At 40.0% G+C, this 24,267-nt stretch overlaps 1 protein-coding gene across 5 annotated transcripts in view; it reads left to right on the forward strand.

Moving 5' to 3' along the window:
• MBOAT1 (membrane bound O-acyltransferase domain containing 1) overlaps window positions 1–24,267 on the forward strand; it is a 53,304-nt gene that overhangs the window by 1,796 nt on the left and 27,241 nt on the right. For all 5 annotated transcript variants that reach the window (XM_057424334.1, XM_057424337.1, XM_057424336.1 and 2 more), the window contains exons 2-3: window positions 21,687–21,832; window positions 22,337–22,414. In XM_057424334.1, the coding sequence (XP_057280317.1) occupies window positions 21,687–21,832; window positions 22,337–22,414 (224 nt within the window). The remainder of the gene's footprint in view (window positions 1–21,686; window positions 21,833–22,336; window positions 22,415–24,267) is intronic.

A 24,267-nucleotide genomic window follows, 5' to 3' on the forward strand; every position in this document is an offset into this window, starting at 1 on the left:
CATTTGAATGAGACAGGTCTTTTGCTGAGGGGCAAAAGTTCACTCACTCGGAGCTCTGCATACGAAAGACTAATTTGCTGGATATGAATCCCACATGGTTTTTAAATGAGTTCCTTATTTCAGTGCCAGCAGGTTCTCTGTGCCTTCCACTCAGTGGCTAGGCTGTGGCGGGGGAGGTAATCTCTGGTTTGTCACTGTACATCAGTGTCCTCGTGCTTGGCCTGTTGAATGGTAGCAGCCCTCTGGTCCATGGGGCTGGCAGTTCCCTGCGGCTGGCCCTGAGCCTCCAGAAATGCAGAGAAGTGCCCAGAGAGCAAGAGGCAAAGGCGCACAGGTGGAGCTTAGACCCTCCGGATCACTGTGGTATGTGAAAGCTGTGTGTGTCTGCCTTCTATGGTAAGCACAGAGAGGACTTGTCTCTTCTTTCTAGAGATAATTTCCCATGAGGTCTGAGCCATGAGAGGGATTTCAGTCTATGAGAAGGATGAGAAAAAAAGTTGTGCTGAATGTCTGAAAAACTAAAGTCATAATCATTACCCTTTCATAGCAGGGGCAGAAAAGCTATAGTGATGGTCATGGAAGATGTTTTGCCATCAAATAACCAGCTATTGTCTCACTCTTTATGTGAAGCGTGGATGAATATGAAAATGTCATCTTTCACATTGGTGGCTTTTGTTATTTTAAAAATTTACAATTTAGGTTTAAAACCAGCACAGAATTACAAGAGGGTGCAGTTCCTATCTGTGTTGTGTCCCTGGCAGACTGTTCACGTTTTATTTAGTAAATGGTGTACTGCATGAGAACATAGCAATATTTTCTGCTTTAGGTGTTAAAATAATCCTGTCATTCCAGTGCATATTTGCATGTCTCTTTAATGGATGATTTATCTTTGAATTTAGCATTGAAATACTATTTTTTTTTGAGAAGCGCTATATTCAGTAACAAGATTAATGAGCTTGAAAAAGGATGAAAAGATTCTGTGTTCAATTCATCCTCATATCCCAGGAAAGCAGACTTTGAAGTTTAGCTGAATTGTGTTCTAAAAATATCTGGCTAGGTCAATGACACACCTCTGGCGGCATTGGGAAAAAAGTTTTGGTTGTGTTTTTTAACCTCCTTATCATGTACACTCTAAATCACCGATTCTGGAATGTCATCCCTCCAGTATACAATAATATTTTCCAAGGTGTGTATACTTCTTTTGTCACATGCCCTAAATCACCAATTCTGGAACATTATTCTCTACCATAGATCAGTGAGATACGGGAATTTAAACATTAAACTTTCAATAGCGTACTCCCTGTAAACAGAGTATGTGTGCATAAACAGAGCAAAGAAATAAATGTGCTATTTAAAGGTATACTAAAAGTAAGTTTAATGGCACTGTTTATCTATGTGGAGTTTTACCATGACATCCTAAGCTCTAGGCATCTCTAGAAGTAATTCACATTCAAAGGGTTAAGCCATACTATTTAAAAGTTTCACTTCTCAAGGTTCTTTTGCAGTACCCCTGATAACCCAGGTTACCTATTGCTTAGAAGTAGCAGCTCAAATGTAGACGGTCAACTACCATACAATAGACCTTACATTTTAGCAGGCATTACCCTGACCTGTGCCAGACAGTACCAACTCTGTCGACTTTCAGGCAAATATGTGCTGTATTTAAGGAGACTCTCTCAAAAAAAAAAAAGTGGGCATCTTCTGATGTTTCTACTGGAGAGCTTTTAACTTCAGTATTTTCATTGATGAGGCCCACCATGTTCCTCCAAGCGAAAAAAAATAACCATTTAAACTCTTATTTTTGCTGCTTTGCCTTCTGGTTGTATGTCTTATTTTGCATTTTAATTCTTTCATTGGAGCTGGTCTGCATGTTTATATTTTGGCAGCAGTTTAAATAAAGCACTAACTCTGGGGAGGGACTGTGCGACATGCCTTCGAGTCTTGAGATAGTTGAAGTATGAGTGATGTCTTCCCACTGTTCCCTGAGTTTGAATAGCTCTCTGCCAAAAACATGCTGTTGAATTAGTTTAAATCTCATTTTACAAAAATCACCATGACTTCTGTTCCCCAAATCAGGGCTTGTGTTCTTAAATTTCACATTTTCCAGCTCTCTTGTTGTCCGACTTCAGTTTTACTTCTATGCTTTCTGGTTTAGTTAGTCAGCAGATGTGTTAGTTCCAAACCTGTTTACATGACTTTACTAATAATTTGGGGGGGGGCAGTGAAAAGCCAAATAAAAAAATTACCTTTCTAGGGACTCCACTAAGCTGGGGATTTTGAGGTTCCTCTAATGGCTGTCAATAGAAGCATTAGAAAATGTAATGCTGAGGAAAACAGGTAATCTGTTGTAGATTGGAGCAAGATAACCAAAGATAGAAGTTCATTCAAGACATAAGTGGGGCTAGTATCTGATTTTTACTTGAAAAAAGCTACTCTAAGGCAACAGCAACAACTGTCCATGTTTGGTATGAACTATTCTATGGTTTAATTTCCTAATGCCAGCCATTTTGCAATTGGAAATTCAATGTTTTCATTTTGAGTTGCAGCAGATTTAGAGCTTACCTGCCTGACAACCTCAACTGCAAAAAAGTAAAGCTGTGTGACTTTTAGTTATTTGAGAAACAGTAAGAAAAATGAAATTTGAAATCAACATCTCAAAATGCATTTATAGAAAGCTATCACTTAGGTTGCCAAAACCAACTTTAATTTTGATATTTTCTGATTTTTGAGTACTCAGATTTTTTTTTTTTTCCTTAAAAGAGATCTTTTTGTTGTAATGCCATGAAGGACATGGCATTGGATTTAAAGAACAGAGGCATAGTCTTGCTGACCTTGTTTAACTGGGTCTCTAGTTAAAGAGGTGCCTGCAAGCAGGGCTGTTCACAGTGTTGGTGGGCTGCATGGCTTTTCTGTGTATTTAGAGCAAATCCACTCTAACCTGGTGTACGTGCTTGTGTAGGGCCCAAATTCTGTATGTTCCTGAGAGAGCCCTGAGACAGATGTATAGTGCTTCCTAAGGAGTAAGGCTGTATCTAAAATATTTGCTTCTGTTCAGGTCAGCTATTACTGACAATTGCAATAATACAAATTTTCCTCTGACTTGGGAACACATGCTGCCTTCTTCAATGTGTTCTTACTCAGTTCGGCACTGCAGTCTTGAACCTTATGGCTGATATGTTGATATTATGGGTGTAAATATTTCCACATCCTTCATGCCTTGAAAACAAAGTCTGTTCTATTAAGTTTTTTTATTTGGCAAGGGACAAAAGTGCAACTGGAATTGGCCACTTGCAATTTTCCCCCTTTTAAGCACTTTCCTTCTCATTTGTGTTAAATGAGATCTGGAAAAATAAACATTGAAGTGCTGCATAAAGTTTTCCAAAACCTTTTCTGCACATTAATCTCACCAGCACTGATTTATGGTGCTCTGCAACCATTTTGAGACAATATGAAGTAGTGACAAAGGTTCTTGAGCTCCAGCCTAGGGGTCTAGGCACTGAGCACAGAGCTGGCTCTGTGCTTTCAGGGGAGCCCCTGATGCTTAGGATTTACTATGCATTGGCCAGCTTGGCACAGTATTTAATGCCCTGGCTGCTCCTTGGCTCCTGTTACTGTTCATGAGAATGGGCAGCTCCTGAGGAAGACTTGCCAGACTGCAAGTGGTGCTGGTAATTGCCGGGCAGGGGAGGCTGCAGTGTTGGCTTGTCATCAGTGCGGAGGTGAATCCAGGCTTTTGCACTTGTCCAAAACCAAATAAAAAATGAGATGTCAATGGGGTGTGTTTCTCTTTGGATTGGAAAAAAAAACAACCCTCTGTAGGTAATCTAGTAATTACAGGTCACCTTGCAGGTACCAATCCTCAGCTCTTGGATGCTCGGGGAGTCTAGTGAGGGTACTTATGGAGAGCTTCTGGAAATTCAGGCTTGCTCATGAAAACATAGCCCAAACTTAGATTCCTACTGTCCTTTACTAATAGTGGGTGTGTTTATGTTAACAAGTTTGGATCAGGAGTGCTCTTTGAGAATTAATCTTGACTTTGCATGCTTTGTATGTGAAGTGGCCTCAGAGCATCTACACAGTGCTGTTCTCTGAGAATGTGAAGCTGAAGGATGTCCCCCAAGAGTCTGCAGTACTTCTGCTGCTGAACAGCCGGCAGCACCACAGCTCACCTTCTCTGAAGTGAGACCCTCCAGACAGCAAGTCATAGGAAAAAGGAGTCCTCATCCTCAGCTGCTTTGCTCTTCAGACCCACTTCTGCAGTACCGCAGGGTTTGCGAAGACAAGCATAGGGGAAAATCTCTGACCTCCATCTGGCGATTTCTTCAGAGCATGGCACTGGTTAGGCTTGTTTGGTCACTTCTGACAATGTGGAATCCAGCCTGTTTTATACGGGGCCCAGCTGGGTCAGCCTGTCCTGCTTCTGCCAATGGGGAGAACGGTATGTGGAGAAAAACAGCCCAGGAGAGGCTCTTCGGGTGGTCCTTCCCCAGGGCGAGGTGGGATTTGATCATTCTCCCATCTTCCAGTCTTGATTGGAACTGTTTTGGTTTTTTTTCACCAGTCCTTTTTTTCCCTGGCTTAAGGCATTTTAAACAGCTTTTGCAAAATTGTAGGTGAGCACAAAAGCAAAACCAAAAACATAAGCAATAGTTTCTGACATAAATGTTTTCTTAGAACTTTGTTTGGGGGCTACTTAGAGTATGCTGCATCCTTAACTGGATTTTGGGTGGGAAATACTTTTTCTACCGTGTTTAGGGCTTCCCTCAGGATAAGAAAAATTCAGGCTTAAAAATAAAGCAAGCTCAATAACGTGAAAGGGGAAAAAAAAAAAAAAGCCCAGTAAACACATTTTTGACTCAAATAAATTGACACATTTACAAATTCCCAAAGAGTTTGTTCTCAGGCATTCCTGTAAGTTTTAGTAAAGTACCTGAATAAAAATATTTTTTAAACCAAAATTCAGAATATTAACTAGACAGCTTTAGCATCTTGTTTTTGTTTTGTTTTGTTGTTGTTTTTTTTTTGTTGGTTTTCCTTCTGGAGGGGTGTAGTCATTATATTACTAGGAAGACTATTAAGAAAGTAAGAAAGTTAGTCAATCAGCCTATAGCATGACTGCTGACATGCTACCTGGTCTTAGACAAAACAAATACTAAATATTAGAACAATACTTCATTCTTGGATTTCCTCTTTCTGGATGCTTTCTCCACAGGGGATTTGAGGACTCTGAACATTTACCTGGTGTTCCCGGGTGATTAGGTGCCTGGATAATGGGAATTTTGCCTGTATCCTCAGGTGACACTACAGCATAGAGAGTCGGATGTTGCCTGAAAGCATGTGAGTTACAGTCCTAGATGATTTATACAAAGGGCAGATAGACCTGAGTGTGTCTATCTGCCTGGTAAATCCCAGATAAAAATCTGTCAGTCCTATGGAACAGCAGCTTTAAAAATTATTAATCAGTGTGAGACTATGTTCCACAGTGTCCAAGTTCAGTGAGTGCATCAGGTGGGGATGCTGGAGGGGGGGGGAAGAGATGACAAAACACTCCTTTAGATCAGTCTTTTGGATTGCATGCAGAATACTAAAAAACTAAAAAACAGGCCAAGAAATAAGCTTCAGCTGCTCACTGTCATGCACAGGGTGAGCATTTGCTGCTTCTATGGGTCCTGGTCTTGTGATAAAGCTCTAATTGGACGTGAGCAATTTCTTCATTTGTGGTTTCTTGCTGAAGTGCAGTTTGGCACTGGTAACTGGTATGCAGATAGGGCAGGAATGGGAAAGGCAAAATGACAAGGCAAAAAATGAGACATTTGAGAATTCCCTGGCTCCTGACATTTCTTGAATAGCTTCCATGCTTGTTTTCATGCTCCATTATCAGTTTTATTTTAAACTTTCTTGTTTTAAGGACTGCTGAGTAAAAAAGATTTAATTATTAACTCTTCCACGCAGCTTAAATGACCTTATAAACTACTGAAAGTAGGTTTTCTCCTGTTACCAGCGCAAGGGAGTGTTAAAGTAGGGGAGTAGTGCAGTATTGACTTTATTTATCTCATGTGCACACACACAGAGGGCAAGTTCAAATCACTGACTCCTACATTTTGCTGTAAGCATTTTTACCAGCAAATTCCAGCTGCTAGATCAGTCATTTATCTGTTTGAGAGAGAGTTTTAGAACGACTTTGTTCATTCACAAGCAGAGTTTAAGCTGTTTTACATTTAAACTTCTTATGTGGCAGAGTTTCTCAGGGTGTTTTGCCAGCTATGCTGTGCTGAAGGTGAAGAGCAAGTGTAGACAAATAGAGACAAATTGTAGACAGCAAATGGGAAGCCAAAAGACTTACGTTTTGAATTAAATCCAGTTTTTGATGGCAGCATTACACATCCACAGTGAGTTGTAGGCACCGTTAGCACCCACAGCTGTTTATGCTTTTGTATGTATGTTTGTGTTCATGCTAATTCTCTTGAGGCAAAAAACTGTGGTCTGTAGTTGCTACAGCAACAAAAACACTGCACTCAGTGTATGGGTGGGTTTTTCCTACTTCATACAAGTATGTTGAAAGTGTAGGCATATTGCTGTGGTACATTGTGAAACAGGATAGCCTCTTGAGAGAGAAAACGTTTGTTTGGATTTTTTTATTTAGAGAATGTAACTTTGTTACCTTTATGGCTACTTATCTGCTAGGGCTTCAGTTCCCAGTTGCAAATGTAACATGGCAGGGAGGAAAATGGGCTCAGCAGTTTGGAAAAACGAAGGTTTAGAGTTGTTCTGCTGATGCTAACTGGTAACTAAAGTGAGGATTAGAACAAGGAATGGTACAAGGCAGAGGGAAATGGGTGATATAATTATGTTTCTGTCCTGTTGTAGTTGCTCTTGTCAATCAAAAGATGACTGTAGCTGTTCTTTGCCATGAAACCGGAATGAAAATGTGAACAATGTACAAGAAAAGAAAGTCCAGGGTAGACTTCCTTCATTTCTCTTTTGCATGTTTAAGAACTGGGTTGTATGTTTTAGAAGTGTGTCTGTTAAGAGGCATCGTAGTGAAAGCATACATGAGCGGCATAAATAAGATGGATCTAATAGATCTAGGATTTCCTTCCTTTTGCATCCCAGTATTTCTCCATGTGAAGAGAAAACTGTGATAACATTGAAAGGCTGCAGATTCAGTGGTGATTAAAATTAAGGTCTTTTTCATGCAGCCCAGAACTGGACTGTAAAAACCATTTCAACAGGATGCTGCTAAGGCCAAGAACTTCGCCAGAGCCAGCATGGACTTGGATGTTTATATGAAAGAGCATGTATATCTAGAGTAAGATACTTAATAGCTTAACAGGGAAAGCTTTTGGAAGTACGTGTTCTTTTGCTGGCTCTTTTGAAGGCCTGTCCCTTCTGCAGGCATCGGTTTCTGGCAGCTCTGCCACTAGTGTTGCTGCTGGCAGTCCCAAGCAAGGCTGCTGCTCCCATTATGGGTGAGTGGGTCTGCTAATTGCCATCCCTTCCCAGGGCTTGACTCAACCCTGGATTTATTACTTGAGGTTATTTTTTACATGGTGTTATAGCAGGAAGCAGCAGATCTCTGTAGGAAAGATCAGCCAATGCCCAAGAGATGTCACTTCTCCAACATCACGCTTTCAAGGTGCCCAAGCTACAGCTGGCCTGCTATTAGCTTATACAGAAAGCAACTGACCCCTTATATGCTCTGCAATGTGTTTCCTTCTTGGTTATCTTCTTCCTTGTCCTGATTTTTAACTGTTGGGTTTTTGGGGTCCTTTTTTTTGTGCATAGGCTGAGCATTTCCTCTCTCTTCAGTTCATGCTGCATATCCTTAAACCTGTATTTGGAGGTATTGTGATCTGCATGTTCTCTTTGAAGAGACTACACCAGGAGGTGTAGTCTGCCAGCATCCTTTGGGTTCTGAGAGTACTCTCTTATCTAACAGTAATCAGTCACACATTTTGTGTGCCATTACCTCATTTGCCTAACTATTTCAGGCTTCCTGGATTATTTTTTTTTTGTGTGTGTGTTTGGTTTTTTTTTGTTTTTGTTTTTTTGTTGGGTTTGTTCTTTTTTTTTTTTTTTTTTTATAGAGTTGTTAGGGTTTAAATGATTATTTGGAGAAAACTGATTCTGTATCTGCCTCTTCTTTTTCCTTTCTCTCTGACACTTCAGGTTTTGAGCATAGTCACTAACAAGGGCAATGTACCAGATCACTTTAGAAGACCCTAAATGGCAGGTGTCAGTGGCCTCATTTACTTGGTGGCAGGTAAGAGTACTGGGTTGTGACTGGAGAGACTTTGAGCACCCAGTGGAGACCCACGTTTCTGGTCACCCCCTTCTGCGTCTCCTTTCTCTAGTCCCATGTAAAGTACATGCTGATCATTGCTCAGGCACCTTCCAGCATCAGCGAAGCTAACATACTACCACACTCTGCACCCTAGTGCTACAGTAAGTGGGGAAAAAAAAATCTATGTGTGTTTTGAGATACCCTAAGTTTGCTGAAAATCAAACCTGAAATGCTTTCTCAAAGTGCCTCTGAGATAGCCAGATGTTAGTGGTATAAAACCTTGAGATAGAAGATGGAAATAAATTTTGCAAGCCAGCTGTGTGGATCGTGCAATGTCCTAGTTCCTTTAAAGCATGGGATTTTTTTAGGCTTTAGGTGTGAAGGGCTTGTTTGAAAGGGAAGTTATAATTATTTATGCAACTTAAAGGATTGCTGAATTTCTTTTCCCTGGCTGTGTTCAAGTTAGTAGGGTACTTTGAGAAGAGCTCACTTGGAGTTTATGGAATTTTGTTGCTGTACTTTGTTTCTTGGACAATAAGTTGCCTGTCACTTCATAGTAGGAATATCACTGTAATAATTCTAAAATGTAAAAGCATTCTTTTCTTTTTTTTCCAAGCTGTTAAAAGGGAAAAAAATATGAGACTTATTCCTGTTGCCCAATGATTGCTGTCTTTTGTAAAGGAAATAAAGTTAAGTTTCTGCTATTGCTGACTCATAGCATGGCAAGAATACTGGAGGAAAATATAATGCTGTGGTTAAGTAATAGATGTGGGTGGATTTTTGTCCTTCTGATATGGCAGTTGTCTTTGGAAAATATCAGTGTTACAACCCAAAGTTCTGCTGTGCTGTGTGCAAATAGAAGTATTGAACACTAGTGGGGGATATATAAAGAAGGCAGCATGACTGTAATGAGGCAAGGAAATGAAATATTTTTTTCTTCAGAGATAGTACAGTGCAAATTAATAACAAAATCCAAGTATGTCTTCTTTTTTAACTGTTTATTATGCATGTCTTTATTCACCAATTGACACTTGCTCATGCTGTTTTCCTGTTAGTTTTTGTTTTGATTTGGTTGCTAAGTTTGAAAAATAGGATTTTTTTTTTTAATTTTTTTTTTTATTTTATTTTGTAGGTGATAGCCCCTGGAATTAATTCAGAACATGACCTTTTAGGAAAGGTATTAATGATTTCCAGATATTTTAGTGATGTTTGACTTGCGCTGACTCCCAAGTGTTTGTCATCTCCAAGTTGTTTTCAAGAGCGTCTGAATTTGAATGCCTAAAATTAGACATGCTCCAAAGTTCAGCTTCCAGAGATATTTGCTGTAGATGTAAGATGCTTATAACACAGGCATAACTGAACAGCTGGGATTATGTTCTTGCCTTCTTGTATGGTTCAAGATCCAAAATAAATGAGCATGAAGTGAGCGTGCTGCAGATTCTGAGTAGAAATAAGGAAGGAAAAACTAGCCATAACAGGATATTGTCACTGTACACGTTTTATTGGTGGCTTCTCTTCCTGCCACAGTTCTGAAGGGATTAAAAATAAGTCTGCAGCCCACATGAATGAGGGCTGGATAAACCCATCTTCTATTGAACAGCAAAGAGCAATCATTTTACTTTTAAACTGTAGAAAAATAGGCAAAAGCAGTATTTTATGACTCTGAAATCTCATGATTGAGAAAGTGAGTATGTGAAATTGGCAGTTATGGAGGGTTGCTAATTCTACACAGTCACTGTTACAGCAAAGGAATAAAAAAGATAATTGTGCTTGAGTCGAAAATAAACAAACAAAAACCCCAAAACAACCCACACACAGCTCTTTGCAAATAAGCTAAGATATAAAGAAAACAGCTATCTAGAAAATCTGCTTGCCAGCAGAATTGAAGGCCATGATGTAAATGGGGGACTCTGCAAGCGACTGCAGAATATGAGGTTTTCATTGCTTATGGAAACAAAGAAAGTGAGTTACTGACTGTTATGTTTGCAAAGATGATTGCCAAAATATGAACTGATTTTCCCAGCCAAATAAATGGCTCTGACTAAAGTTTACTACTAAGAATAGGTGATTCTGTGCATATTCCCGCCCCTTGTGGCTTGCTGCTTTTTTTTCTCTTGTGAAAAAACTCCTAATTGGGCATCTGCACATGTTGAGTTGACTGTTATTATCTCTACAAACTAAAAAAGCCTGAGCAGATTACTGCAGATTTTCCCTGTCCCTTAACGATGGCTTCCCAAAATCTTTGCATATTCTTTTCTATCTGCAAGGGAGTTCCATGTTGAAAGGCAGCGGGGAATATTTTCCGTACCTCTTTTACCAAATTATGTGGCTCTGCAGTGTTGCAAAGGGCATGGTAGCACCCTGAGATCTGTGCCCCTTATTTTGAGAGGTTGGAGCATGGGCAGAAAAACACAGTTCTTCACCTCTCCGTTTTGATGTACTCTGGAGTGATGTTTTTAAGCTCAACTGGAAGCATTTTCTTTGTTGTTCACAAAGGTTCTCCCTCCTTCCTTCAAGTGCTGTTGCTGGATGTTTCAGAGATACAAAACTGCTTAGACAAAGTATAGGACAGGAAGAACTGAGGTTTGCAGCACCTGCTTACAGAAGCAGGAAACTGGGTGCATTTGACTTCACACATCATGTAGGAGCATTGTTACTCTCAAACTCTTCCATGCCTGTCTGGCAGTAGATATATCTTAAAGCAATTATTTTTTTTCTGAGAAGTGCCTTCTGATTGGCACTCCTCCCCTCCTTCCCCCCTTTTCCCCAGCTCTTTTTCAGGCACTTGAAGTAGGCTTCGTTTACTGCGGAGTACCAGGTTCTGGAATACCCTACCATTTTATGGTGTCATTAAGTGGCAAACCAAAAAATAAAGCACCAGGGACAGTGGGTCAGTTTTGAAAACTCGATTTCTTACAAATGGAAGTCCCATTTTGCAGTCCAGATATTTCTTTTTGCTTCTGTAAAGTTAATGTATGTAATATGGCTACCGTTTGCCTTTGGAAGTCTGCATTGTATATTTCTACATCTAAACTTACTCATCTAGATCACTTTTATAGTAGAAGTACCTGTTTTAGACTCGTGTTTTCGGATTAGGTGAATTGCAACCTAGAATTGCCTTCTTTCCCCACTGAAAAGAAAAGAAATTTAGGTGGACTAGCTCAGGTATCGACATCAGTGTTAGAACAGATAAATTCTACCCCTTCCTCTATCGAAGTCCTTGCATAAATTTTTAAAGTATGTCCTAATATGCTAAGTTTTACCGTGCCTTTTTTTAAAGTTGGTATGAGCATGATTGAGTGTTTAAGTACAGGATGTTCCAGATTTTCGATGTGTAAGGTCCTATTAAATTTTTATATAATACCATTGCTATGTCTGAAAGGTCCAGTCTTTGATCAAGCCTCTTAATTCCAAAGATAATGTGCCTAAATTTAACACAGTGCTGACAATGTCTACAGCGGGTAAAAAGAAGTCCAACTTCCTTTTGGTTTAGAATTTCTTGTAAAGTTGGTACTTTTTTGCCTCACTAATGTTTGTTTCTTTCTGTTGTGTGCACTTACTGGGATATGATTGGGATAACATGAACAAAACTGCTCTGTTTGTATTGGTGTCTATTTTTAAAGACCACTGACATATTTTTCTATAGAAAAGGAACTGAAAATAGAATTGCACAGACATTGCAACAGCAATAATGGGGCAAGTTATTTTAGAGTGCCAGTTCCCATTCTAGTGAAGGATTGCACTTTAAGTCTCCTGTTTTATTCTTAAATTGGTGAATATGTGCAGGTGCAAGGCCTGAAATTTCAGCGTATTTATGAACTGGGACTTTAGAAACATTGCTATAGAGATCCTGCCATCCCTACATTCATGCAACTCCTATTGGTATTTGGAGAAAATAATTTACATTGAAGCCCCTAAAATACGTGCTAGTAGGGTAACTGGGTATACACATATATGTCTGTATTATCTTCCTTCTTTGCATTTTGAATAAGTCAGCTATATAGTTCTGCTGGTTACATAGACAACGTGAAAAGGTGTTTGACTTGCTGGGCTGTATTTTAAGTTTTACGAAACTAAACCTTTAAATCAGGGGGAAAAAAGTAGATCTGTGTTGATGCTACTCTTAGCACTGCTACTTATGTGCCTAAGACTAGAAAGAAAGAAACTGGACTAAAATCAGAGCTGTTAGAGCTTGAGGCTGATGAAGTTGAGCTGAATCATGTCTTCTGATACCTGTGTCAGTCCTGTTTCTTTCTTTGTTGCAGGAAAAGAAACCCCTGTCTGTGGTGGATGAGGGTGATGGTGATGTAGACCAGGGGCTAGGCAAGGCTCCTGAGAGGTTGTGTGAAAATAATTGTTTGTGGTTTGGGGGTAATCATCAGGCCTGAAAAGACCAGTTGGCAACAGTATCTATTATTCAAGATTTCATTTCTGAGAAAAAAGATGGGTAACTGATGTATTTAACTAATGATCATGAAAACTAAGGGTCCAAGCTCATTCAGCTGCCAGAGCCCTACAGGTGGCAGAGAAAGGGTGGAAGCAGTGCGGTGATGTTCCCACCACAGGAGGTTCCTAGAGCTCTAGGGACTTTCAGAGGAGGCTTTGCAAGCACTCAGGTCTCTGCTTTGCTGTATTTTACTCCCTGGAGTTGTTGTTTTCTTGTTCATTTTCACTTCAGCATCTTTCTCCTAACTTTGCATATGCTTAAAGCAGGTCTTCCAAATGGACCCTGTGAGAAGAGCTTGAGTGATAGAGTAATGGGATAAGATCAGGCTGTTCCTGCTGCATCAGTATGAATCTATGCATAAGAAAGAAGGGTAGGCAGCACATATTTCCTAGGAGAATTTCAAGATCTCAGTGACTTCCTACTTCCTGTGAAAGCTTTTGGAAAATCAAGGCTGGTAGTCTTGGCTTGGTGTTTTTGCTTTTGGTGGTGGGTTTTTTGTTTATTTGGGCTTTTTGCTCCTGTCAGAATTCCCTTTTAGATAACGACATTTACCTCCTCTTTTTCCTTTTCTCATTCAAATATCCTTCATGCTCTGACCTGCTGGCTGTAGTTCTGCTTTTAGACATGTCTGCAATATTATACCATGTGATACTATCTTTGCACAGAGGTATGTCAAACTATTCTCTTAAAAGAACTCTTTTGGAGTTAAAGGTACTGTAATTAGTGTTCTACCTCACTGCTGAGTAGTCTGAAGAAATGAGGCAGCTCTCCTAACAGTCTAAAGGCATTCTGGTTTAAAAAAGGGCTCCAGCTGGTTTAATTGTATCGATGCTTCTATTACAAGTAGGAATTGGTGCTGGCTATCACAGGTACGAATGGGAATTGTTGCTGGATATCTTGGGTACAACAAAATTTCATCATGCTCTATTTTGGTATTACTCATTGAGAGAGCAGTAATTACTGAGTAGTGGCAGAACCGCTGTGCATAAATGATCACTACTTAGAGTTCTGTCCAACATATAGGATCATTACAGTTCAGTGTATGAGCTGCTGACAGCAAGCTAAAGCTGTCTTTGGATCATGTCCACACGTTAAATGTATCAGTCATCAAAGGTAAATGTACAGGGGTGTGACAGCATTATGATGTAGATTTGACTTCTCAAGCTCACTTTTGATTTAAATGTTTTTCCTTTAAAATTTCTGATGACTCAGGGTTTAATCTGTTCTATAGCTGTGTTTGTATGTCCTGGTAGTGATTATTGTGCTAGTGGCTTCATAGAGGTAATCCAGAAAGAACATCTGTTTCAAGTTTATAGTCTAAATCATGGAAGGATATTTGACCCATAAGTAGGAAAGCAGCAGAATTTACCCAGGAAAACAGCGCAACAGGCCAAAATACTGTCAATTAAAGCAATATTCTGCTTTAACAACTCCATATTCCATATGTGACAGAAACAGAAAAGCCAGGGCTATGAGAATTTACTGCTGCTTTTCAAGAGGAACAATAATCTTTAATTAGTCATGCATTACATTCTCTCTCTCTCTGTTCCCTCCCCTGAGAGAAATTCTATTTTCAAACCTTTGCTTCTGCCCCCCCACAGAGCCTTCTACAGGATGCCTACCGACACGAAGTCAGAGAAATGAGTTGTTTCAGTATAATATCAGAGATGTGACTTTTCAGTGGTTGTATCAGTATTTCCCCAGTGTAAATTAATTTGTCTCCTCTGATCCATGCTGTTTGCAATTCACAGTGCCTGGCTTTAGACAGAAAATACAGCATCTTGCAAGTGGTAGTCAATTCTGATTTTTTCACAAATGCCTGTTTGTGCTGGCTCTTGGCGCACTGAGTTCTATGCAGAGCAATGCTATTGTGGACAATAAGGGGAGCTGCGCAGATGATGTTACATGAATCCTTTTCCTTCATGGAAGCCTAAGTCAAAATTCTAGCAGTGGGAAATCTGATGTTGTTTCTGTGATGGCATTTTACTATTTTGGGGTGTTTGTGCCCTCCCTGCATAGAGCTAAATGATCTCTGCAGAGAATGTTTGTCCTTATGGTTCATAAAAACAGTCTGGAAGATCAAAATATTTTGAAAAATTTTGGTAAGTATCAGATATCTATGAGATGATCTGATTAAAGAATATTCCACCTCTCATTCTTAACACACCCATTTAAAATATCACAATTTGGATGTTATGAAACGCTATCATAAGGGCAGGTCTGTTTTTCAACATCGAAGTAGAAATCTCTCCAGCAAAGTGAAGTTAAACATGTTTTTTGCTGAATGTCTTTTGTTGTATGTGCAAAATAGTCTTTTAAACAGAGAAAACAAGTTATCACACTTCCGTACTTCTTGTTTTATTCTTTGGAAGAAAGACATCATCCTGGAAGATGGGGCTGATATCTGGTGAAGTGGAATGCTTTATGGCATCCCCTTCCCAAAATACTACCCAAGCGCTGCTGGACTCCACAGGCAGTGGTTTGACTTGAGAAGAAATTGATGTTGCTGTCAGTAGTCTCTATTAACATGGTTACTTATGCTTTTCCAAATACTGAAAACAGCTGTTTGGTGATCTATTGTAAGTTTGTGAATAGAAGAGACTTTCTAATTTACCAGATAAAAACCTTGTAGCAGCCTCTAAACTAATGCACAGTAGGTTGTTAGCATATAGCAGCAAATACAGTTATCTTAACCATGGGATACAACTCCATCTTTATAGTCAGTCACCACAGGAGGCCTCTACTCATACACTTTATATTGTTCAGCAGATGAAATGCAGATTTAATGCCTTATTCTCTTGTTTAGCTGGTAAGCACAAGACCGGGTAGTTATCTTCTGTGATACCTATAATGTGAGGACAGTTTGCATCATCTGCTGCACACTGAAGTGAGCACGGACCTGAATGCTGGCTGGGAATATTCTGGCATCCTGACTGTGCTGTAACACACTTGTGCCTCTGTGAACATGTGTGAATGTGCAGCATGCCTTTTTTGTGTCCAGAATTTGAGTGCTGTGGGGGACACATAAGCACCTTGTCATCCAACAAATAGCAAGTTAGCAGTGTGATTTCTTATAGTGATTTTCATAGTTAATGAATTATAGCATTAACAGGAATTTTGCTTGCAGAAGGCTGTCCCATTTGGGTAATGGGCTTAATTGCCATTTGGAGTTTGGAGAGAACTGTGTGGTCAATTTTTATATCTTCCTAGATTTTTGGAAACTGAGATCAGTTTTTCTGCTAGTGTAAGGGAGGAATAAACTAGTAAAGGAAAAGCAAAGTATTTTTGTGGTCAAGATAGAATGCAGGAATTTTCTTCCTGATACTAAACTACAAGGAAAATGTTAAAAGCACTAAAATAACAGACATATGTCTGTTATTTAATAATGTGCTTAAACTTACTTATTTCTTCCTAGAGAGTGATCTAGTTACCTTCAAATGCCTGTTACCACTTTTTATAATAGGAATATTTGAGGATGCATGGCTTAGGGGAATTGAAGCTTCCTGAAGTGGGTGATTAGCAGCTTACCCTGAGCTATGGAAAGCAGTGACCAAGGCTATTTGTGATGGTTTGGTGGAAAAGTATAAAGCCAGGCTTTTCCTCCTATAGTATTTTCTGTTCCCCATCTCAAGAATTTTTAACAGGGAAAATAACTTTCCAGTTTCTCCTTGTAAGAGTTTCAAGGGTTTTTTTTGAGTCACTTTTTGGTGTACCAAACAACATGTTTGCCAGTCTCCTTTGGAAATATTCTATGGCTCCATGTCCTCCAAATACTGAGATTTCAAGACACAGGTGTTTAATGCTAGGTATTTGGGACTTCTGTGACTTGTCAACTGGCTTTTGCCTTTGACAATGCCCACCTGCAGATGGTTCATGAGACCTAATGAAAGATAGAGTAGAAAGTCTTATGGTTTTCCTCTGAGAATGGTTAGGAGGTAGAAGAGATGACTTCTCCATGTAATATGCCCTGCCTGTTGATGCAGATAAGTGAAAAGGTGGCTCCAGGTCCCTAGGAGTTAGTGTTTCCCCTTCCTACAGTACCAGTCCAACATTTGCCAAGTTGGTTTCACCCCATTAGAAATGGAGAAGATGCAAAGGCTTGAGACAGATGGAACTAACCTTTTATGTACTTTGAGGGCTTTGATTTTAACATAAGGGGGATATTGATATTTTAACATAGGGGGATCTTGAAACTGTTGTGTTTGATTGTTCTAGCGTCAACATCATAGGTGCTTGCTTGGTTGGTTTGGCCTGATTGCTAGTTTTGTATAAAACTCAGATTTGCAGTCTAAATGCCACTTTGAGAGATTGCAGCTATAGAATTTGAACAGATAAAGGGACGAACTACATTTTTGTTTTTTTTTTCTCATTGTTTGTACCTGGGTTTTACATGTTCTGGACCCATCTGGTCTTTTAAAGTCGAGACTATTAGCTATTAAAGAACTTCTTAACCAGACAACAATAATGATCAACCCAGTTGGCTGGAGCTGTTCCAAATTTTCCCTGTCTCCAAAAGTGCAGATATCTTGTTCCTGCATTGCAAGGCTGTCTTCAGCTGGCTGTGACTCAGATACAAGTCTTCCAGATGGTGTTCCAGGATACTGTGATGAGACTGCCTTTCTGCTTTCCAATATTTAATCATGGAAAATGAAAGGAATATAGTATCTTGTTTTGGCAACATATCATATGCTCCTATTCCTACTTCTATTACATCTTGCTTACTAGAGCATAGAAGAAAATGACGATAAAAAACTAAAGTGTTTCTTTTCTGCTGGTAAAGTTGAAACCACATGTACAAAAATTTGATGGCAACACTGAATAAATATGCCTAGCTAAAACCAGGAGTTAAATAGTTTATAAGGGTGAGTTGCAAGGAGAAGGGTTAGTTCTCATAATTTCTTTTCTATTTCCATGTTGTTTTTCTGTGGACACAATCTATCAATGTTCAGAAGTCCACAATTTACTGTTTACAAAATCTTTTTAGCAACAGTGGAAATAACCAAAAAGGAATAATATGAAGCCTTTTCTCTTTGGGAAGGGAAAGGGGGAGAAAAGTGTGACTTACTTCACTTGTTATGCGGTACAACATTACTTGAAATCCCTGGGATCTATTTACTTATGTACCTTAAATACTTGGAGTAGAGCATAAAATTAATGCATGTTAAATAAAATTAATTCCATGGTAAATGGAATGCAGTAAAATCACTATCAGATGAACTGGCAGTCTTTGTACATATGTGAATGCTGGGTGTGTTTAAAAAGTTACATGTAACTAACTAAATAAAAGGCAGTAGTCATAAAAAAAGCTACCACATCCCTTGATTGGCCTGCTACCAGAGCTGGTGTTCAGTTTTAAATATGGAGTTCAGCCTGCCAGGCAGACTGAATTTTTCCTAGCATATGGAAAGGAGCACCCCAGTTCTACTGGACATTTGTGCTATATTCCTCATACCCAAGAAGCAACCAACTTTCCCCCCCCCTCTTTGTGATGGGTTATAGTTAAAAAAAGATTTGGCCTTTTTATCCAAGATTTCAGCTTGGCTCGGGTAAACTCAGAGGGAATGATCCTCCCCCTCTACTCGACCCTAGTGAGGCCACATCTGGAGTATTGTGTCCCGTTCTGGACTTATCAGTACAAGAAAGACAAGGAGCTACTGGAAAGGATCCAGTGAAGGGCCATAAAGATGATCAGGGGTCCTGGAACATCTTTCTTATGAGGAGAGATTGCTGGGCTGTTTAAGTCTAGAGAACAGAAGACTGAGAGAAGACTTTATTAATGCATATAAATATCTCAAAGATGGGTGCCAGGAGGTTGGTGCCAGACTCCTTTCAGTGGTGCCCAGCAACAGGATAAGGAACAATGGCCATAAACTAAGACGCGAGAAGTTTCACCTCAACATGCAAAAGAACAACTTTACATTGAGAGTGGCAGAGCTCTAGAATGGGCTGCTCAGACAGGTTGTGGAGTCTCCCTCTCTGGAGATGTTCAAAACCTGCCTGCACACTTTCCTGTGTAACCTGCTTTAGGTAGTACTGCCTTGGACAAGGGGATTGGAATGGATGATCTCCAGAGGTCCCTTCCAACCCCAATGATTTTGTAATTCTGTGATCTGAAGAAGTATTCTCCAATTACTCAACACCTCTAAAAGTCAATCTTGTAGCAAACTGCATGCTAGACCTTGCAGTGAGCTCTGCTCAGATAAGTTTGCTCTTCATACTGACCCTCACGGAAAGCAGAGGTCATCTTGGTGCATTCAGATTCTAAGCGCAGGTTTATAGGTGGACAGGTAAAAGAAGTATTCTCCAACACTATTTCCCAATGTTCTTGTCCAACAGGTACCAAATATGTCATGGATGACAGGAAGGTTTTATCAGTAACTTTTGTATTTACTTGGTTTCCTTGTTCATTGGTATCTTTCTCCCAGTCCTTCTGCTGATGAATCTTTGAAACTGATTATGTTGTTTGTAATGTGTATATGTAGATATACACAAAAAAACCCTGAACCTGAAAACCTCAGTGCTGCAGTGCTGCCTGTCAGGAGAACAAGGTCATGGAGGAGAGGAACCTGGCAAGCTGCCGAAGAGTTAAGGTGGCTGCGGTTCAGAAGGAAGGGCAAAGGCATGAATGTTCTCAGCCAGTGAGCAAAAGTCTTATCTTTCTGCATTTCAGACTGCATTTTTTTTTTTTATCTGAAAGTCTATCGCCCAAGCAATGCATTGGGTGCAGCTTTCTCGATGTTATTGTGGTAAGTCACGTAATGCTCATATGACACTGAGGAATCCTGGTTTGTGTTGGTACCTCTGACACTGCCTCTGTCATTTATGGATCCTGAAGAAAACGGGGGTTTTGAATCATATCTGTAACTTCTAAAGGTGTGTTGCAATCATTCTTCTGTAAGGAACTTTCTAGCTTAATTCATTACAAAAAATGTACACTAGTATTCTGATATGATCAATTTTCTTGGAGTCTCTGCACTTTCCTTCTTTATAGTGAATCAAAGGAGCTCTGCATGGCACAAAATTGAGCTGCTGCATTGGATGTAAGAGTATGCATTAGGCTAAAGTGGTATTAAGATTCACTGAGTTGTCATTGGTGAACTGGCATCCATCAGTGTTAGCAGCTTGCTTAGAAAGGATGTAATCAGAGCAGCCCTGTAAGGCATGTACTCTCTTTAGTCATTTCTGTGGCACCTATGGCTGTGGAAGGAGGGGAGAGAGGAGTTAGTGTTCTGAGTGGAGCTGTATGGTAATAGACCAGATGAGAGTTTGGGGTTTGTATTGCAGCATTTGGGCTTTGTGAGACCAGTATAATTTTGTTCTCTTACTTTTTAAATCTTGCATGGAAAATAAGAATTGCTTGCATTTAAGTCTAGCTCTATGATACTATCCATAATAAATGCTGGTTGGTTACATGACCAAGAAATAAATTGATATTGTCTTTGCTCTAGAGAACTAAAATTCAGCATATCCAAGTATTTAAATCGCTGCATTATTCTGTTGCATGGCTGTCTGCACCACTGAAATAAAAGAACTGCAGCAACATACCCAGCAAACCTTCAATAAAAACATTTGCTTGTACAGTGCTGTGCTGGATATAGTCCATGAGAATGAAAGCAGTTGGGGCTGTAGTATCTTGTTAAACACATTGTAAACGTTTTTGACAAGAAGCCTGCCCAAATCCAACCACCTCTGCACAGCCAACATGTCAGAGCATTTCCAAGTGAGATATATCATGTTGTCCTGGGCTGACAGCTTTGGATAATCCTCTAATCCAAGTGATTGCTTAAATGTTGCAACCTATTTAGTTTTGCTCATTCCAGGATGACTTGCTGTTGGGGAATCCTCAAGGGTGGTTTTTTGGTTTGGTTTGTTTGCTTGTTTGTTTTTTCCTTAAAATTAATTTATTGGTTGCAGTCTTTTTTTTTAAAAAAAAAAAAGATGGCAGCCACATAAATAGATTTAACTCCCACTATCTGGGGTCCAGGCTGGACTTTGGGATGTATCCTAATGCTATATTCCACTGTTAGAGACAGCTCCTGAGCTCTGTTGTTCCTTTGACTTGTGAGATATTTGCTGAGGCTGTCAGAGAGAAGGTGACTTCAAGAAGGCAGTTTGGTATTGGTTTTCTTCTGTGGATACTGAAGCTGTGCCTTGTCCTTTTGTCTGATAAGAGTAGCCTCTAGTCAAGGACTGCCTGCTCTCCGAATATACCTGTCTTGTGTTCCCATTGCAATTGGCACCCCCTTATAATGGGGCCAGGCTGCTTTCCTGTGCTCTATAGAGACATACAGTAGCCAAAGAATGATTGAGAAGCATTTTTCCTTAGCTGTCTGTGTGATAGTAGAGAAAAGTTGTTTTCTTTGCACTCTTGAACCTCAAAAAAATGGTAAGTTGAAAGGCCAGCTTGGAGGATGCTGTGGAGTGGAGGATTTCTGCTAAGAAGGCTTTCCAGTTATTGTTTGTGAAACAGCATCACACCAGGATTGTTGGTTTTGCCCTTGTTTTGGGGTTTGTGCAGAAGGCTGGGCACTGGGACAACGCTTCAGAGTCCTGGTCTGCTTCCTGGCCTCTGCTTCCTAACATGACAGAGAGGGGTTGATGTCACCTGAACGTGGCTTGTGCTGGCACGCCAGTGCTGCTGGCAGCAGAGCAGAGCCCTGCCCTGGGGAGAGTGAGAACAGCCTGGAGCCTGCCCGTACCTTGGGTAACTGGAACCTGCTTGCCCCCTTGTCTGAGTTTTTGGGTTTCTATGTGCTTGTTTAATCCCTTTTGTCGTTGGCCTAGCAAAGTTATCACTTGGGCTCACAAGTCAGAATGCTAAGAAACAAGAGTTGTTGCTCTCCCTTTTCCCCCTCCTTTTCCTGGCTCTACTTTCTATTGTTCTGTGGATGGAGAAACTCCTGCCCCTCATCCTGCAAGAATCACAACCATTTTTTGTCTGTTTGTCTTTCACAGATCAATTTTGTAGCCTGTCAACTCTTTGCACTTCTGGCTGCATTTTGGTTTCGTATTTACTTGGGTCCCAGTCATGCCAGCTCTGCTGTTCGCCATGCATTTGCCACCCTCTTTGGGATATACTTTGCTGTCTTCTGCTTTGGGTGGTGAGTATTTAGTCACCATGTAGAGAAGGCTTGGGTTAAAAGTATTTTTAAACTTCATGTAGGCTTTTCTGGATTACATCGTTTTAGTCTTAAGGCACTTTCCGTGTTATTCTAAACAATTCCCAAACCCTCAAAGTAAAATGAGCTGTGGAAGTATTTGAGTGAAGTGTTTAATCTGTGGTGTTTATTCTGGAAGTTAAAGCCACACCAGTCCGCTGCAAAGATGCCTCTTTTGGAAAAGATGTATTAAGTTTGAATATGCACTTTGAGTCAGGCTGGTCTTTCTTTCAATGAAATATACTGACAATACATCTTGGCATAAATATTAACTTCTGATGGATAGCCAGGCTATAAAGATGTCATTGTGATAATCCATGTTTACTGATACCCTGATATGAAATTCCATTTATGTCATTTGCATGGAAAAATATTTCCTCACTCTGAACTGCCAGCCCTTCCAGGTCACGTAGAAATTATCTAAATACTCACTTTGTTGTCTTCAAGGTATTCCATTCATCTTTTTGTCCTGGTGATGATGAACTATGGCATTATGAATATGGCAAGTATTCCCAACATCCACAGGTGAGCTAATGTGGCTATAAGTCTAGAGACTTTATTTCCCAGTTACTTGCAGGAGCTTTGCTCATTCTGCTACAGAAGCAGCTGTAATTTCAATTTGTGGTTTTTGCATTGATATATTGCATCTCCCTACGAAACTGCTGGCCTCAAAAGTTGGCTTTTGCAGGCTTAATAATTTATGCCCAAACCTCTGGTTTCTTAAACATAATGAAGTCATATTCTCCTTGGTCTTGTGTCTTGAGGATTGCTTTTGATAATCCTTTTTAATGTGTTTTCCCCTTGCTGTTTGGCCTTTAGGTATTTTCCACTTATTCTTGAGTTAGGTAGTTCAAATAAGGTCACTGTGGCAGCTTAAGTTAGTGATCTATGAAATTAAGTCTTGCATTTGATACTGGGCTTTGAGTTTGAGAAGTAGAAAGTACAGAAATATCATTGCTTTGAAGCAGAGCCTTACAGCATCATCATGAGGAGTTCACCACCATGGGATCTTTCTTTTCCCTATACGAAAGTCTGAGAGGAAGAAAGACACTTTAAGACTCCTGAAGTGCTTTATGAAATGACTGTCTTCCTGGCCCGAAGGCAAAAAGTGCTTTCATATGGAAATGAAAACTACATCTTAGTCATACCTGCTTCTTTCACTTACTAAGAGGAAGTCCATGTGGAAGAACTCTGCTCATCATTGAGCCTTCTCATGTGGGTACCATACTCTCTGTTAAGAGTTCAGCACATGAGAATTTTTAAAATTGTGCAGGTGGAGTCATTTGCTTCCCATTCATCTGCACAAATAAAGACTTCTATTTGTAAAACTGCTACTTTATAGCAGGCTAGAAGGATGAGCTGGCAGTTCATCCAACGTCTTTACTTTTGCGCTGGCCCCCCTAACAGCATGCAGTTAATACTGTGGTTTGGGTGTTTTACAGGTGATTTCTGTCTCTATGCTGTGTGGCTGTTTCTGTAACTGCTGCTGAATGCTCACATCCACATCAGTTTAAGCTGGGGAATGGAAACCCTTTCTTCACTTGTCTTCAGGTCCTGGGCTGTCTGAGGATCTGATGCCTGTCCATGTGACGCAGTTCTGGTGTCCCAGCTCTCCATTGAACTGTCTAGTTTGCTTCATGTATCAGTCTATTTCCAAGTATCCATTCACTTCTTACCTTTCCACTATCCTCTTTCTTGCTCGGTTAAATACAGGGAGAAGTTAGCTGTATGAATGGCTGTATCTGCCCCCGCTAGATACTGCAACACTTCCAGCTCTCAGTCCATTCAACTCTTAAATAAGAGACAGTGGTGCTACTGTCCTGCCTGACATAATTTTAGGATCATCTCAAAAACCAGAGTGAATTTGCCACACTCCACTTAAGGAATGCTTCTTCAGTTGGCCACAACGATCTTAATGGTCTTTTCCAACCTAAATGATTCTACGATTCTTCTGGAAGATGGCATATTTCAGCATGCAGAGCTGAAAAGATTAGGCTGTGTCGTTATTTGCCTTGATACAAAATCGGGAAAGAGAAAATATCTTGAACTTGAAATATTAGTTTCTGGTACATCTGAGGAAGAGTTGTACCTGTGAATAAAGAACATTTACAGACAAAAAAGGCAGGAGATAACTTCAGTGATACGTGTATGGTAGCGCCTGGTTTCAAATACTTGGGTCAGACATTTCAAAATAATACGTGAGGCTGGAACTCTAAAATTTAAATGCCTGACTCGAAGTGTTCTTATTTCTTCCATTTCCCACCCCCAGTGTGAGGAAACACCTCTGTAATGTTTGAGTTGGGTACACAAAACTATCAGTCCTCTTTGACAGTTTCTGCCAGACCTTGTAACATGGCTTCAGACTTCTTAAAAACCTA

Source organism: Pezoporus wallicus, unplaced genomic scaffold, assembly GCF_028554395.1.
Source record: "Pezoporus wallicus isolate ANWC-B61680 ecotype Strahan unplaced genomic scaffold, APGP_CSIRO_Pwel_v1 contig_5485, whole genome shotgun sequence".
In the NCBI taxonomy this organism is placed as follows: domain Eukaryota; kingdom Metazoa; phylum Chordata; class Aves; order Psittaciformes; family Psittacidae; genus Pezoporus; species Pezoporus wallicus.